This window comes from Carcharhinus amblyrhynchos, chromosome 22 (genome assembly GCF_965287045.1).
Source record: "Carcharhinus amblyrhynchos chromosome 22, sCarAmb.v2.hapA, whole genome shotgun sequence".
NCBI lineage: Eukaryota > Metazoa > Chordata > Chondrichthyes > Carcharhiniformes > Carcharhinidae > Carcharhinus > Carcharhinus amblyrhynchos.
This window is the reverse complement of record NC_137345.1, coordinates 11571121-11588966: the sequence shown is the minus strand read 5'-3', so window position 1 is coordinate 11588966 and position 17846 is coordinate 11571121. Positions and strand designations below refer to the sequence as shown.

Here is a 17846-nt window from a genome sequence, read left to right as displayed (position 1 = left end):
TAAGGCTGAGGGACTTGAGGCTGTTTTGGTTAAAGAGAAGAAGATTAAGAGGTGACTTAATAGAGGCAAATAAAATGATCAGAGGGTTAGGTAGGGTGGACAGTGAGAGCTTTTTTCCTCGGATGGAGATGGCTAGCGCGAGGGGACATACCTTTAAATTGAGGGGCGATAGATATGGGACAGATGTCAGAGGTAGAGGTAGGTTCTTTACTCAGAGAGTAGTAAGGGCGTGGAATGCCCTGCCTGCAACAGTCGGGGACTCACCAATATTAAGGGCATTTAAATGGTCATTAGATAAACATATGGATGATAATGGAATCGTGTAGGTTAGATGGGATTTAGATTGGTTTCACAGGTCAGCGCTAAATTGAGGGCTGAAGGGCCTGTACTGTGCTGTAATGTTCTATGTCCTAAGGTAGATATCAGATTGGTTTGGGGAGGTTCTGATGTTTCAGATCCTTTTCATTTGGAAAGTACTGATTTTGTGAAACTGAGTTCCTCATGACAAGGGCGCACTGGGATGGAACATTCTGGGGGCTGTGTGCATGACTTGATGGGATGTTTTTCAGACGAGGCCTGAAGGGTTTTTAATCCATGTCCTGTTGTCATTCCCAGTTTTGTCTTTTTTTTTTCCCTGCTTCTTATCTCCACGGTATCTCCTCACAAGTTGCAACAAAAAAGAAATGACTCATAATCTTGGAAAGCTCCCACATTCCCCAGCAGTTTCTGGGGATTAGCTTCAATCTGTGTCTGAGGCCAGTGGAATTCTGTGACACTTCAGATCTGACCCCCAAATGATGGTAATAAATAAAAAGTGTTGTGCGTTTCTGCGGAAAAATGCCATCGATATGATCCATCGCAGGATTCTTTTTATTGAATGGTTCCATATTTTAAAAAAGTACTCCAGCTGTTGGCCTGTCAGAATGCGTGCTGGAGAGTTTATAGTTTTTCAGAGTGTGTTTGGAGCTTTGCTGTATCCAGTCCAGGAAACTGTCAAGCTTTGAGTTTGAGAGAACTGCACATGTTCGATCCAGCTGCTGACTAAATGGGTAAATGGGCTGAGGGTTTGCCTTCGATTCAGCGCTCATAAGATCATAGAATCTCTCCAGTGCAGAAAGGGGTCATTTTCCCCATGGAGCCTCTATCAACAATAACCCCAGCCAGGCCCTATCCCTGAAATCCCATGTATTTACCCTACCAATCCCCCCTTAGACCAAGGAGCAATTTAGCACGGCCAGGCAACCTAATCCGCACATCTTTGGACTGTGGGAGGAAACCCGAGCACGCAGTGGAAACCCACGCAGACACGGGGAGAATGTGTAAACTCCAGACAGACAATCACCCGAGGCCAGAATTGAACCCGCATCCCTGGTGCCATGAGGCAACGGTGCTAACCACTGTGCCACCGTCCTGACCAGCTAGTTATGGGTCTTGCCGAAGGTAGGACCTCCCACCTTGCTGATGTCACTACCCCCCACCACCACCACCACCACTTCCATATCTGTATGTGACGTAGGCCATCGCATTGGAGGCTGCCGTCCAAAGAGAGAAAAGGGTGGAGCGGTTTCAGGAAGTGTCTTTTCCTCCTGCTCCAATGTGGCAAACAGCTCAGCAAGATGTATCCAAAGAGGCGGCTGGTCAAGGGAGAAGGGAGTGGGAAGGCGGCAGGGTGAGTTGGAAATAAGTTGGGAAAAGGCTTGTGTTTTATCACAAACATCGGCAATCGCCATTTGGGCCAAATGGCTGGTTTCTTTGCCGTAAATTCTATGCAAATTGTTTGAAAACAAAACTTTGAGTGAAATGTTGTCTGAATGCACATTGAAAGAGATATCTAGGCCTGCAAACACATTCAGGCCCACCTTCAGTGATTTGGAGACTCAACTGTGTCCTGGGATGGCAGGTCTTTCGTGTGAGGCGAGATTAAGTCGGTTAGGATTATATTCACTGGAGTTTAGAAGAGAGGGGATCTCATAGAAACTCATAAAATTCTAGTTAGACAGTAGATCCAGAAAGAATGTTCCTGATGGTGGGACAGAGAACTAAGGGATCATAGCTGAGGATAAAGGGTAAACCTTTTAGGTGAGGAGAAATTTCTTCACACAGAGGGTGGGGAATGTGTGGAATTCACTGCCACAGAAAGTAGTTGAGGCCAATATGTCTGATTTCAAGGAAAAAATAGATATAGCTCTTGAAGCTAAAGGGATATGGGGGGGAAGGGGAGATCAGAATTTTGAATTTGATGATCAGCAAAATAAATAGCAGATCAGGTTTGAAGGGCCAAATGGCGTACTTCTATTTCCTGTGCCTCATTCCTCCCCTCATATCACACTGTGCAGACAATAACTTCGTGTTGTTTTTGCAAGCAACGCCCTTGTGTGTGTGTGTGTGTGTGTGTGTGTGCACCCGAATACTTGTGCGAGATGTCAGCCTGTGCTCTATTCAACCGAAAGGAATACTTGACTGCCGTGAGTCAAGATGTTTGCATTTTTGCACTAACGGGACTGTGGGAAGATTTAAATATTCGCTGTGAGGTGCCCTTATCACACGGCTGAGAAATGATTGAAGCTGTTGATGATGATGTGAACAGATGCACCCAAGCCTGACAGCCCCAGTCCAGTGAAATTTATCGCAAACAGTCGTGACACATTTTGACTAATGCTAAAAAGAAACTGCCACTCCACATTTTAAAATGATAGGCTGTCAGGGTCTAAAATGAGAGATTTTGAGATTATAGTGTTCGCCGCTCATGAAGTGTTCTTTAAAGGCTGTGACCATAGACTCTTCCTGCCTTTTCCTCGCTTTCTTTCTCCAAATCCCATCCTTTCTCTTCCCTCCTTCCACTTTCCATTTTCTTTGTTTGTTCGGTGGGTATGAACATTGCCAACAAACATGGAAATCAGGAGCGGGGGGGGGTAGGCCGTTCGGCCCTTTGAGCCTGCTTCTGAATTCAGTATGGTCATGGCTGATCTGCCATCTCCACACCATTCTCCTGTGCTCTCCGCCCTTGACACCCGTAGAGTCCAGAAATCTATCTCCTTTCTAAGTATATTCAGTTTTGCGTGGTAGAGAATTCCACGGGCTCACCACCCTCTGATGAAAAAATTCCTTCTCACCTCAGTCCTAAATGGCCTGCCCCATATCTTGAGGTTGTGATGCTTTGTTCTAGACTCCCCAGCCAGTGGGGAGGCTAGAACATCCCTGCATCCAGTCTGTACAGCCTTGTCGGAATTTTAGATGTCTCAGTAAGATTCCCCTCCCATTCTTCTAAATCCCAGGCCCAGTCAACCTAATCTCTTTTCATAAGACATCCCAGGAATCAGACTGGTGAACCTTTGCCGCACTCCTTGTATGGCAAGTATATCCTTCCTTAGATAAGGAGACCAAAATACACCAGATGTGGTCTCAGCAAGACCCTGTACAGCTGCAGTAAGACATCCTTGTTCACCTGTGCAAGACCAGCCTTCATTGCCCAAGCCTAATTGCCCTTGAGAGGGTGGATGTGAGCAGCCTGCTTGAATCACTGCAGTCCATAAGGTGTTGACACACCCATGGCGCTGTCAGGGAGTTCCAGAATTTTGATCTTTATCTTCTCATCATTGTGTGTAACTCTCTGCCTTAGAGCCGATGAGAATATACAATGATCAAACTCCAAGGCCTATAAATAATTGAGTGCCACATTCGGATTATCAGAACGAACTCCTAGATGCCAAAATTTGATTTTTCAAGTCTTTGGAGGAGGTGATGGCCTAGTGGTATTACCGCTGAACTATTAATCCAGAATCTCAGCTAATGTTCTAGGGACCCAGGTTCGAACCCCTTCATGGCAGATGGTGGAATTTGAATTCAATAAAAAAAACTGGAATTAAAAATCTATTGATGACCATGAAACCATTGTCAGAAAAACCCATCTGGTTCACTAATGTCCTTTAGAGAAGGAAATCTGCCATCGTTACCCAGTCGGGTCTACATGTGACTCCAGAGCCACAGCAAAGTGGTTGACTCTCAACCCTGCCCACTCATCAGATTCGCCACGTAAATTGCACTCAGGCCAACAAAAGTACATAACTGTCTACCCTCTGAAATGGCTGTGTAAGCCACTCAAAAAAGACAAAGAACAAAGAAAATTACAGCACAGGAACAGGCCCTTCGGCCCTCCAAGCCTGCACTGACCATGTTGCCCAACTGAACTAAAACCCCCTACCCTTCCAGGGACCATATCCCTCTATTCCCATCCTATTCACGTGTTTGTCCAGATGCCTCTTAAAACTCACTATCATTTCTGCTTCCACCACCTCCCCTGGCAGCGAGTTCCAGGCACCCACCACCCTCTGTGTAAAAAAAAACTTGCCTCGTACATCTCCTCAAAACCTTTCCCCTTGCACTTTAAATCTATGCCCCCTGGTAATTGACTCTTCCATCCTGGGAAAAAGCTTCTGACTATCCATTCTGTCCATGCCCTTCATAATCTTGTAGACTTCTATCAGATCACCCCTCAACTTCCGTTGCTCCAGTGAGGACAAACCAAGTTTCTCCAAAACCTCTCCCCATAGCTAATGCCCTCCATACCAGGCAACATCCTGGTAAATCTTTTTTGTACCGTCTCCAAAGTCCATGGCAACTAGGGATGGGCAATAAATGCTGGCCCACCCAGCGAGGCCCATATCCCACGAATGAATTTAAAAAAAGATGGTGGTCGTGACTGAGTGATGTCGATGCTCGACATGCACAATGCGCCACATGGCAAAGCAGTCGATGAGAGGGTAGAAGGCAGAGAATAAGCTGGGAAGCCGAGCCTTTGTTTTGGTATCTTAATGCCTGCAACGATAACTCCTGACCCACAGCACAATATGCCAGCCCCCATCTATTCTGAGATTGACTCACCCTTTCTCGTATTACGTGTTCAAAGCCATACAGTTATGTACAGTAGGCTCTTGCTGGATTGAGTAGATGTTTTATGTGGCGGATCTGATGAGTGAGCAGTAATTCATGCATGGTTTACTGGGGATGGTTGGATCCCTGAGGGCGGCTTACTTGAAACCTATCCCTAGAGACTGTGTTACATTGTAAAAGATGCAATAAAATATTTTTAGTTAGCACATGTTCAACCAGACATTCTCGCCTTTGCAGTGATGTGTGAATAGCTAGCATGCTCCAACACAACAGGGCTCCATTGCTTATATAAAGATGTGTAGTAGCAAGAATGGAGCCTGTGAGTAGCAGCTGAACTTTCCTTTTGTGAAACGATGAGTGTTTGTTTTTTTTTTACATTGGCTGTTCACCTAGGGTTTTTGATTTGATTTGATTTATTATTGTCAGATCTATTAGTATCCAGTGAAAAGTATTGTTTCTTGCGTGCTATACAGACAAAGCATACCTTTCTTCGAGAAGGAAACAAGAGAGTGCAAAATGTGTTGTTACAGTCATAGCTAGGGTGCAGAGAAAGATCAACTTCATGCGAGGTACACCCATTCAAAAGTTCTATGGCAGCAGGCAAGAAGCTGTTCTTCAGCCGATTGATACGTGTCCTCAGATCTTTGTATCTTTGTTCAGACGGCAGAAGGTGGAAGAGAGAATGTCCGGGATCGTGGGTGCTTAATTATGCTGGCTGCTTTGCCAAGATAGTGGGAGGTGTAGACAGAATCAATGGCTGGGAGGTTGGTTTGTGTGATGGATTGGGCTACATTCACAATCTTTTGTAGTTTCTTGCAGTCTTGGACAGAGCATGAGCCACACCAAGCTGTGATACAACCAAAAGGAATGCTTTCTATGGTGCATCTGTAAAAGTTGGTGTGAGTTGTAGTGGACGCACCAAATTTCCTTAGTCTTCTGAGAAAATAGAGGCGTTGGTAGCTTTCTTAACTATAGTATCGGCATGGGGGGGACTAGGACAGGTTGTTGGTGATCTGGACACCTAAAGACTTGAAGCTCTGGACCATTTCTACTTGCTCAATGTCCAAATGCAGGGCCAACGGTTGAAATGGCTGACGAGAGTTTGGTGGAACCTTGAATTAGGGACAAGATTTCAAAATTAGGCCCCTTCCATTTAAGGCGGGCTTGAGAAGAATTTTATTCTTTTGAGGGTCGTTAATTTGTGGAATTCCCTTCTCCAGAAAGTAGTGGAGTTATTGAATTTGTTCAACACGGAGTTAAACAGATTTTCAATGGACATGGGAGTGGAGGGAGAATGGGAAGCATGGGAAAGTGGAATTGGAGTGTGTAATAAATCTTTGGAGGCCCTTCACCAAAATTCCTTGATTTACAAAGGGTGCTAGCAGTTAGCAATCTACGTCCAGGGCTGTCAGAGGAACTGACACAATACAAGGCAAAGACTCCCTGATTGGCCCATCAATTGGATCCTTAATCAGGGAGTTCATACTCCAATAGAACAGCCTTAAAGACCCGATTGAAATCATTACAAATTCAAAACCAAATCAACAGTGATCCCGTTGAATGGTGGAGCAGGTTTGAGGGGCCAAAGAGCCTACTCTGGCTCCTCTTACATTCTTGTGTTCAGAGGTGGCAAAATGAAGCCAAGAAGTCGTGGATAGGACCTTGAGTTTTAGAAGTCTACATATTATGGAAGAGCTGAAGTGAGGAGATCTACTTGTGCAAGAGACAAGATGGGAACACTTAACTTTCTGGGAAGGTTAAAAAACAAAAGACAGTTTTCTTCCTTGCCCATTAACTCTACGGATAGAAACCTGTTGGAAATTATTCTGAAATCCAAGTTAAAATTAGTATTTTGCTCTTTTTATTTCAAGACAATTGTGGGTTATATTGGCAGCGCCAGGGGTTAAGGTATCAGATTGTTTTTCAGTCCATGGGTGGAATTTTCCCATCTCACTCGCCACTGGGAATTGTAGCGGACTGGGGGCAGACCATGCAAAGGCCTGTTGACCTCGTGTGGGAATTTCCAGCCTTGGGGCGAGCATGGACTATACATCGGTGCACTGTGTGTTACATTCACCGATGCACCACTCCCAGGGAGAGTTAGAAATCGGAGCTAATTTGTCTGGGAGAATCAGTGTTCCACCAATTTAGCTCCATATTTGGCCGCTCCCTTTGAGTGTTGATCTCCACAAGGCTCATGAAACTGTCACATCATGGTGTTTTAATAATAGTCGGTGAAATGTTTCTTCTATATTCCTCTCTCCAACGTTCCACACCCTGATGGTGCGTACTTCAGACTTTCGTCTGTTTCTGTAGCTAATTATTCCTGGAGTAGGTCAGTACTCTGCATCCAGAGGCCTGTAGCTTGAGGGCATTATGCCACACCAAACTCAGCCACACAAACATAGACAAACTAAGGTGCAATTTAGCGTGGCCAATCCACCTAACCCTGGATTCTGGGAGCAAACTGGAGCACCCAGAGGAAACCCACACAGACACTGGGATAACATGCAAACTCCACATAGACAGTGACCCGAGGCTGGAATTGAACCCGGGTCCCTGGCACTGTGAGGCCGCAGTGCTAACCATTGCGCCACCATGCTGCCTTTCTTCTAGACAACAATTTGCATTTACATAGTGCCTTTAGCGTTGTAAAACATCCAGAGGCACTTTAGAGATTACCGGACTGAGGTTGACAGTGAGTAATATGGAGCAATAACAGAACAAGAAGCCAAAGGCCTGGTCAGAGAGGTTTTGGAGCATCTTAAAGGAGGATGTAGAGATTTAGAGTAGGAATTCCAATGCTTAGGGACTAGGAAGCTGAAGGCATGTTTCCCAAGAGTGAACGTTCAGTATGGATGCAGAGATCTAGAAGGGAGGTGGTTGCAGAGATAGGGATGTCCAAGGCTATGAAGGATGTAATAGTAACTCAAGGCAACTCGATGTAGCAAGTAACAAACTAAAGGATTTATTGCTTGAGAAGAACTCTATACAATGAAGGGTTTAACATCACAACTTTACTGGTTTACTCCTAACAATGCCCTGTCTTCAACAATAACCTTCAGCGGCGGGGATGCGCACCCATGCTCCCGATAGGTCCAGTTCATGGGCATGCGCTCCATTGGTTCTGGCCTGGCCATGTGACCCATTAAAGGAGCCAGGTTGCCACAGAGGGATTTTAACACAAGCCGGAAAGCCTCAAGTCCGAGGTATTGCCAGAGCAGAGGCCACGCAGGTCAGCAAGCACCGGGTTAATGGGCAAATAGGACATGGGGAAAGGTCGAAGATGGCAGGCTGGCGATTTAAGTGTTGACCTGGTCAAGTCTAAAGGTTTCAGTAGCATCGATTGGCCAACTTTGAGTGAATTACTTCCTTATTTACACTGATTTACATTTTCAGCTTTTAATGTCTTTTGCCTACACACTTGTAAGTAAACCATGTAAGCAAATTAAACTTGTGTTTCCTGCAATCGAAACGGGTGACAACAGGGAGGCGTGGCGATTAACTGAGAAAAGATCCCAATGAACTTTAAATGAAAGTGTCTTTCTCTTCCCTTTTCCAGAGTTATCGCCATTGGTACGTTCTCCACCTTAACCTCGGCAGGGGAAATAAACATCTCTCTCACTAGAAACATGATCGATTTGTGTCAGCAGCTTGGCGATGAACGGTTCTGGATTCTTGGTGCGTGAACATGGAAGGGTTTCACATCAGAGCAATGTTGAGAAGAACTCTCCACGCTTGTGGCATTAGGAGCTGCGAAAGCCGTAGAACATTTGTCAAGTGGGGCGAGAAAGTTCCAGATCTCGTCAGGGACCGAGTGCAGAATTGAGAGGATCCTCCCCCGCCTCACGATGGAGAAACCTCAAGGCAGTATGTTTTTCCACAAGCGAAGGTCCCAGTTGTTGCTGCTGAACTCACTGACGTGCGGCCTGGAAATCTGCGTAGCAGCTGGAATTACCTTCGTCCCCCCTCTGCTGCTAGAAGCTGGGGTGCAAGAGAAATATATGACGATGGTTTTGGGTACGTACAGTAATGCTTTGCATGCTTGTTGTGCAGCTGGGTTTTATACGATTTCTTTAATTTCTGACCTGTTTTTACTTCCTCCTTCTCCTGCAATCACTAAAGGTCAGAAGACATAGGAGCAGAAATAGGCCACTACGCCCATCGAGTCTGCTCCGCCATTCAGTGAAGTCATGACTGATCTGATATGATTATCCCCAACCCTACTTTCTGCCTTATCCCCATAACTCTCTTGATTTGATTTGATTTATTATTCTCAATGAAACACTTACCTCAGCTTTGAACATACGTAGCGACCCAGCCTATGTAACTCTCTGCGGTAAAGAATTCTAGAGATTCACTACCCTCTGACAGAAGAAATTCCTCCTCATCTCTGTCATAAATGGCTGACCCCTTACTCTGAGATTATGCCCTGGACCCCCCCCGAGAATGCTGTACAACTCAATAGGGTCACCTCACGTTCTTCTAAATTCCAAGGAGTACAGGCCCAACCTACTCAACCTCTCCCCATATGATAATCCTTCCATACCCAGGATCAAGTTTGTGAATCTTCCCTGGGCTGCCTCCTATGCTAGTATGTCTGTCCTTCGATAATAGAACCAAACGGTCCACATTATTCCAGGTGCGACCTAACTTCAGCACTGAGGATGAGTCATCCAGACTCGAAACACTGGCTCTATTCTCTCTCGATGTGGAGATGCTAGTGTTAGAACATAAGAACATAAGAAATAGGAGCAGGAGTAGGCCATCTGGCCCTTCGAGCCTGCCCCGCCATTCAATAAGATCATGGCTAATCTGTCATGGCTCAGTTCCACATTCCCGCCCTCTCCCCATAACCCTTAATCCCCTCTCTTATCAAAAACCCATCAACCTGCGTCTTAAAAATATTTAGCGAGGCAGCCTCCACCACTTCAACGGGCAGAGAATTCCAGAGATTCACCACCCTTTGAGTGAAGAAGTTCTTCCTCAACTCCGTTCTAAACCGCCCCCCCTTTATCTTGAGGCTGTGCCCCCTAGTCCTACTGTCCTTTCTGAGCGGGAAGAGTCTCTCCACCTCTATCCTATCCATCCCATTCATCATCTTATACGTCTCAATGAGATCTCCCCTCATTCTTCTAAACTCTAACGAGTGCAAGCCTAGTTTATTCAGCCTCTCCTCATAGCTCAACCCCCTCAACTCCGGTATCAGCCTAGTACTGGGATAAACACAGTAAGAAGTCTCACAACACCAGATTAAAGTCCAACAGGTTTATTTGGTAGCAAACGTCACTAGCTTTCAGTCCGCTGCTCCTTCATCAGGTAAGTGTGAGTTCTGTTCATCATATGCCCTGTTTGTGAACAGAAATCCCTCTTACCTGACGAAGGAGCAGCACTCTGAAAGCTAGTGGTGTTTGCTACCAAATAAACCTGTTGGACTTTAACCTGGTGTTGCGAGACTTCTTACTCTATTCTCTCTCCACAGATGTTGCCAGACCTGTTGAGATTTTCCAACATTTTCTGTCTTTGTTGTGATCCGTCTAGTGCGTTGTATAATTTTAGCAACACTTCCCTATTTTTATACTGCTTCCCTTTGAAATAAATACTCATTTCCTGCATCCTTCCTTCCTCATTCCTTCATGAATGAGGATGAAGAGCGTAGCTTAAGTTTTCCCAAGTGTATATTTTTAACAATTATTGTTAACCTGTTTGTCCGCTACTGCTTAATGCAATATTACAATAACAAACACACCGGCAATCACCATAGCGAGATCGGCATGTAACACGCAACTGTCAACACCTCTCCAACCTGGCCACGTACAGCGCTGCAGTGGCCAGAAGCGGTACTGCAGCGCTCCATCCAGGGGGGGCTGGGGTTCCCAGAGTTCCACCCTACCGGAGAGGAGGGTGCCCAAACTCCTAGGGGGGCCTTTAGAGTCAGGCACCCATCTTCCTGCCTGATCGAGGGAGAAGTTATTTTGTAACTTTCCCACCCTACCCGTACCCAGAGGCTGGGCAGGATTGGCCCTTAATAGGCGAAAGATCAGGATTCCCACCCAGGGCCTAGCCCGTCCAAGTGTGAAAATGCGTCTGGGATTGGACAGGCTGGTTCTGGGCAGTACGGGGTGGAATCCCATCCATATAATTGTACATTTCCCCTACCTCCCACTCCTCCTTGGGGGGGGTGGGTGGGAGGTGCAATATTCTGCCCCTGGGACAATTGCACCTCTCCAGTCCCTGACCCAAATATCATAGGATCCCTAGAGTGCAGAAGGAGGCCATTCGACCCATCGGGTCTGCACCCACCACAACCCCACTCTGGCCCTATCCCCATAACACCACCTATTAACCCCGCTAATCCCCCTGACACGAAGGGGCAATTTAGCATGGCCAATCAACCTAACCCACACATCTTTGGTTTGTGGGAGGAAACCCACGCAGACACAGGGAGAATGTGCAGACTCCGCACAGACAGTCAACTGAGGCCCATTAACTAACTGTGCACTGAACAAGAACTGGAACCTGGGGTCACGTGACCTGCACAGGATTGACGATAGAACTGGATGGGAAGATCCCAGGGTGGAATCCTGGCTCACAAGACCGTAATTTTATTTATTTTTATATCAAATCTGGAGGAACAGAATCACAAGACCGCTAATTATTTTAACAAAAAAATGCATTTATTAAATATTTTAAAAATTGGACTATAATGCACTACTCCTATAGCCACCCTATAGTTTAACAATTGCACGCAGGTTTTAAGGTTAACATGGATTACAAAGTACAGTTTGAGCTACACTGGTCCCATTAACCCACAAAGTCCATTTTAAAGCACCCACATTGGCCGTGGTCCAATACACAGTCCATAAGACCATAAGACATGGGAGCAGAACTAGGCCATTTGGCCCATCGAATTTGATCTGCCATTCAATCATGGCTGATATTTTTCTCATCCCCGTTCTCCTGCCTTTTCCCCATAACCCCTGATCCCCTTATTAATCAAGAACCTATCTATCTCTGTCTTAAAGACACTCAATGAACTTGGCTCCACAGCCTCCTGCGGCAAAGAGTTCCACAGAATGACTACTCTCTGGCTGAAGAAATTCCTTCTCACCTCTGTTTTAAAGGATCATTCCTTTAGCCTGAGATTGCACCCTCTGATTCTAGTTTTTCCGACTAGTGGAATCATCCTCTCCACGTCCATTAAATCCACGTCTCGCAGTTTCAATAAGATCCCCTCCTCATCCTTCTAAACTCCAACGAATACAGACCTAGAGTCCTCAACCATTCCTCATGCGACAAGCTCTTCAATCCAGGGACATTCTTGTGAACCTCCTTTGGACCCTTTCTAAGATCAGCACATCCTTCCTTAGATATGGGGCCCAAAACTGCTCACAATACTCCAACTGGGGTCTGACCAGAGCCTTATACAGCCTCAAAAGTGTATCTGCTCTTGTATTCTAGCCCTCTCGACATGAATGCTAACATTGCATTTGCCTTCCTAACAGCCGACTGAACCTGCACCTTAACCTTAAGAGACTGGGCAGGAAAATTTTCCAACCATTCTCATTAATCTCAATGTGTTAATTTGTACCAGTGGGCAACATTGGACTCAGCGAATATACTTTGGCCAGGTTGAACCCAAGTTAGTGTCTTTGGATTGCTGCTCAGAATTCCACCAGATCAGAATTTCCAAACTCTACTCACAAAAACGTGCTTTAAAACCTTCTCTCAAAGTAATGCTTTCACTTCGCGGTTTGCAATCCCAAATCCAGTCCAGGCTTTTCCCATAACATTCTTAAACAAGACTTTCCACTCCACTGGCAGGGGTGGAGGGAGATGGATGGTGATGGTGGAATCCTGGTCAAAGTGTATTCACTGAGTCTAATGTTACCCATTGGTACAAATAAACATGTTCAGAATAACAAGAGTGGTTGGAAAACTTTTCTACCAGTCTTCAGGAATACCCACACCTTGGCATGCTGGCACAACGATACCAATTTTTAGATATTTGCATCTTCACCAATTTCCTCTTTGATTAGCTATATTTTCCAAATTATTTTGAATCATAGAATCCATACAGTGCAGAAGGAGGCCATTCAGCCCATCGAGTCTGCATCGACCACAATCCCACACATTCCCGTAACCCCACACGTTTACCCTGACACTAAGGGGTAGTTTAGCATGGCCAATCAAGCTAACTCGCATATCCTTGGACTGTGGGAGGAAACTGGAGCACCTGGAGGAAACTCATGGAAAGAACATACAAACTCCACACAGACAGTGACTCGAGGCCGGAATTGAACCCGGGTCCCTGGTGCTGTGAGGCAGCAGTGCTAACCACAGTGCCACCATGCTGCCTGTCGTTTTATCACCTATGATTGTACTATAATATCTCAACTCGATACTTTGACCACACAGGTTTGAGCTGGTACTGAGGGTTAACTTGTGGGAGAAAACCTTGGAGGAGGAAGGAAAGTTTGTGTGTAATACTTCACAGCTGCTGATTTGAAAAACAGACACCATTTACAAGGTCTTTCCAGTAGTAAAGGGAAGCAACTTATTATTGAAATGTAACTGCAATGTTAAGGGAAGGAGAGAGAGAGAGAATTGTTTGGACGTTATTATAGTGTTAACACGTTTCTCCATCTCTCTGAGTGCTGGCTGCTGTCAGTGCTGTAGAGACCTGCCATCATCTGGTACTGTACCAAAGTGGTATCTTCATGTAAGGTCCCACCCGGTGAGTGACAGTGATCACCACAGTGCACTCTCCAGGATCTTCATGCGTGTGTGCAGGTGCCATAGGGGGACTGTATTTGACTCGCCTGTGGTGGTCTGATGCACTGCCCGAGTGGCCATTATCTGCGAGCAAGCCTGTGAAACCTTGCCCAACCCGAAACCATAAAAACCCCGCCCCAGATCGACGGACATTTCCATGGTCTGCCCGGTCGCCCGCAGCCATTCCTGTGGGCAGGCGGGTGGGTAAAATCCTGGCCTAGGTGTTAACAAAGGATTGCACACAGATGATGGCCATTTGGGCAAGCAGTTTCCATCCGTGTGTGTGTGGGCTGTATGTGCGTGGTATTGTTTGTGTGTGCCTGATATATGTGCGTGGTATTGTTTGTGTGTGCCTGATGTACGTGCGTGGTATTGTTTGTGTGTGCCTGATGTACGTGCGTGGTATTGTTTGTGTGTGCCTGATATATGTGCGTGGTATTGTTTGTGTGTGCCTGATGTATGTGCGTGGTATTGTTTGTGTGTGCCTGATGTATGTGCGTGCTATTGTTTGTGTGTGCCTGATATATGTGCGTGCGTGGTATTGTTTGTGTGTGCCTGATATATGTGCGTGCGTGATGTTTATGTATGGGTGTGTTATCTGTATATGCCGTATGTGGTGTGATGTATGTGTGCAGTGTGTGTGTGTATTGTAGGTGTGTGGTGTGGTTTTGTGTGTTGAATGTCTCTGTGCTGTTGGTTGAAGAGACCATTGTGTCTATTCCAACATTTGCTGGAGCTATTTAATTAAGCCCACTCAATTGCTATTTTCCAATAATCCCGTAAAACATTTTCCCTTTAAGTCTTTAAGTGAGTGAAGGTGTAGAAATGGTCTCCAATGTGTGAGGCAGCAGACACAGTCAGGGAAGCATCCACGGGAACATCCCCCTCTGCGTCTGTGTAACACTTTGTGGTGCTGGGAATTTACTGTTTCCGTCTGGAAGTGCAATGTGGCGATTTTCTGTTCAGCTGCTGTTATGTGGCTCCAGGCCTTTTTATTCCTCCTTCCTTTTAAATATAGAACGTGTTCTAACTAAATCTACTGCTAAGGCTATAATTACCATGATTGCTGAAGTCAGGAAATAAAGGCTGGTTAAATCAATGTCAACATCTGCCTCAGTATTTTTTTTTCCAACTAGAAAGGAATAAAATCTATCTTCCCCTGCCCACCAGCATCCCTCCCCTCCCCCTCCGGTTTTATCCCTCTGAAAAATGTCTGGAATTTAATTTTTATGTTTGTGGTTGATCATGCTTCCAAATAGGAAATAAGAGCTGCTTAGAAGTTCCATAAATGTGCGTGGCAGTGAGGATAATTGACTGACTGTAGTCTGGAATCCTGTCGTAGCCAAGTTGAGGCTTGGAAATATTTTGTAAAGTACCTTGTGACCGGATCGGAGAATCCCTGCTGTGCAGAAGGAGGCCATTCAGCCCATCGAGTCTGCACCGACCACAATCCCAGCCAGGCCCTAACCCCGTAACTCCACAAATTTACCCTGCTAATCCCCCTGATATTTAAGGATGTGATTTTTTCGGCCACCCTCGGGCAACAAATTCCCACCCGATCTCTGCATGATCCGCTATGCTTCTAGTGGCGGACGGGATGGTATCATTCCACCCTAGGTGTCAACTTAGTAATGCCAACCCACCTAACCCATACATTTCATGGTGAAACATTAGTTCAGAGGATAGTGGAAGAGCTGGAAGAAGCTCTTCCACGTTGCTGTCCCCCTTCGCGACCCTTTTGCCAGCGCAGATCTGCCCTTTAGGCTTGATCTGAGGATCATAGAAAACCCGACAGTGCAGAAGAAGGCTGTTCGGCCCATCGAGCCTGCACCAACAATGGTCCCTACTCCCATAACCCCATGAATTTACCCTGCTAATCCCCCTCCACTACTAAGGGGACAATTTACCATGACCAGTAAACCTAACCCGCACATCTGTGGGCTGTGGGAGGAAACTGGAGCACCCAGAGGAAACCCACGCAGATACGGGGAGAACATGCAGACTCCGCACAGACAGTCACCCGAGGTTGGAATCAAACCTGGGTCCTTGGCGCTGTGAGGCAGCAGTGCTAACCATTGTGTCACCGTGCCACTTATTCAGATGCTGGAGCACAATTTCACTTTAATGTTCCAAAAGAAACCATGTCTCTCAAAACAAGGCCCCTCCAAACGTGATCGAGGGATGTACGTGATAAGCGTAACGTTATAGGACGGATGTCAGAGGTAGGCTCTTTACTCAGAGGGTAGTAAGGATGTGGAATGCCCTGCCTGCAGCAGTTGTGGACTCACCAACTTTAGGGGCATTCAAATGGGCAGTGGATAGGCATATGGATAACATTGGAATAGTTTAGGTTAGAGGGTCATTAGATTGGTTCCACTGGTCGGCGCAACATCGAGGGCCAAAGGGCCTGTATTGCGCTGTAACGTTCTATGTTCTAGTAGTAACCTGATCGGACCTGATTTTGGAGGCCTGCCAGTTCAAGTGTACAGTATGTGAACCCTGCAAACAGACTGTGCCTATTTCACAGCACTCAAATAAATGGCAAAGTCAGTCTGCTTCCCCATAAATTACATGGTGTTGCACAGAATTGTAGTCATTTTTTTTGTAAGGAAAAAGTATAGCTTCTGTAAATTATTCTGATGGACCAAACTGCTTTTAGGAGTGCTTTTATTTGTCGCTAGGCAACAGGATATTGTCTTGGGATTTGGTTGTCGGGTGAGGTATTAAGTGTCATATTGCTAAAGGTTCTCCTTTGTAACAGCAATGTTAGAGAAGCTCTGTTACAGCCACAGCCTGAGACTGAATTTGCTATTTCAATAAAATGCAGTAGTGTCCAAGATTTGGTTAGCAGTGAGGTGGGCGGCACAGTAGCACACAGTGGTTAGCACTGCTGCTTCACAGCTCCAGGGTCCTGGGTTTGATTCCTGGCTCGGGTCACTGACTGTGTGGAGTTTGCACATTCTCCTCATGTCTGCGTGGTTTTCCTCCGGGTACTCCGGTTTCCTCCCACAGTCTAAAAGATGTGCAGGTTAGGTTGATTGGCCATGTTAAGAAATTGCCCCTTAGTGTCCAGCGATGAGTAGGCTAGAGGGATTAGTGGGTATAATATGCAGGGATATGGGGGTAGAGCCTGGGTGGGATTGTGTTTGGTGCAGACTCAATGGGCCGAAGGGCCTCTTTCTGCACTGTAGGGTTCTATGACTCTATGAATTTCCTTTTGCCAATTTCGTGTTGTGTGTCAGTGAACAAGTCGTTGCCAATTTGAGAGTCATTATTTTTCCTACGTGAACCACTTATTGGCTCACAATATGGGCATTCCAGCCTTGACTTAGCCTCTGACCTTCCCATGTCTGGTATTTGCTTATTATAATTCCTGACTGCGGGTGGCATGGTGGTTAGTGCTGCTGCCTCACAATGCCAAGGACCCAGGTTCAATTCCTGCCTGTGCGGAGTTTGCACGTTCTCCCCATGTCTGCATAGGTTTCCTCCGGATGCTCCGGTTTCCTCCCACACTCCAAAGATGTGCAGGTTAGGTGGATTGGCCGTGCTAAATTGCCTCTTAGTGTGTGTGAGTGTGTGCCTGTATTGGATTGGCATCCCATCCTAGGTATACCCTGTCTATCATAGGATCCCGACAGTGCAGGAGGAGGCCATTCAGCCCATCAGGTCTGCACCAAATGTAATCCCACCCAGGCCCTATCCCCATAATCCCATGCATTTACCCTCCCTAGTCCCCGTAACACTAAGGAGCAATTTAGCATGGCCAATCCACACATCTTCGGATTATGAGAGAAAACCAGAGGAAACCCACGCAGACACAGGGAGAGTGTGCAAGACTTCACGCAGACGGTGACCCAAGCCGGGAATCGAACCTGGGTCCCTGGCGCTGTGAGGCAGCAGTCCTGACCACTGCGCCACCAGGTCACCTCAATGGCTCTGACTCCCTGCAATCCTGAATTGGAGTAAGAGGTGAAGTGGAAGTGAAGTAAATTATTGACAGGCACAGCTTTATTCTGTCAGTTTTGGTAGGATTAATGTCAATCTTTCTTAGTATTTTCTCCAGTGCTTTTTTGTCCTTTTATAAAGAGCTGTGTACAGTACTCTTCAAGTGCAGCCTGACCAAGGTCTTACTTAACTGTACTAAATCCTAGTGTTTGGTTTTATTTCCTTTGCTGACCTGT

The 17846-nt window shown here is 46.1% G+C and overlaps 1 protein-coding gene across 3 annotated transcripts in view; it reads left to right on the top strand.

Annotated features, from left to right (window-relative positions):
* LOC145356894 (solute carrier family 45 member 3) overlaps positions 1-17846 on the top strand; it is a 162464-nt gene that overhangs the window by 127243 nt on the left and 17375 nt on the right. For all 3 annotated transcript variants that reach the window (XM_080209875.1, XM_080209874.1, XM_080209876.1), the window contains exon 2: positions 8453-8910. In XM_080209875.1, coding sequence (XP_080066001.1) covers positions 8742-8910 — 169 coding nt within the window. In that variant the 5' untranslated portion in view covers positions 8453-8741. The remainder of the gene's footprint in view (positions 1-8452; positions 8911-17846) is intronic.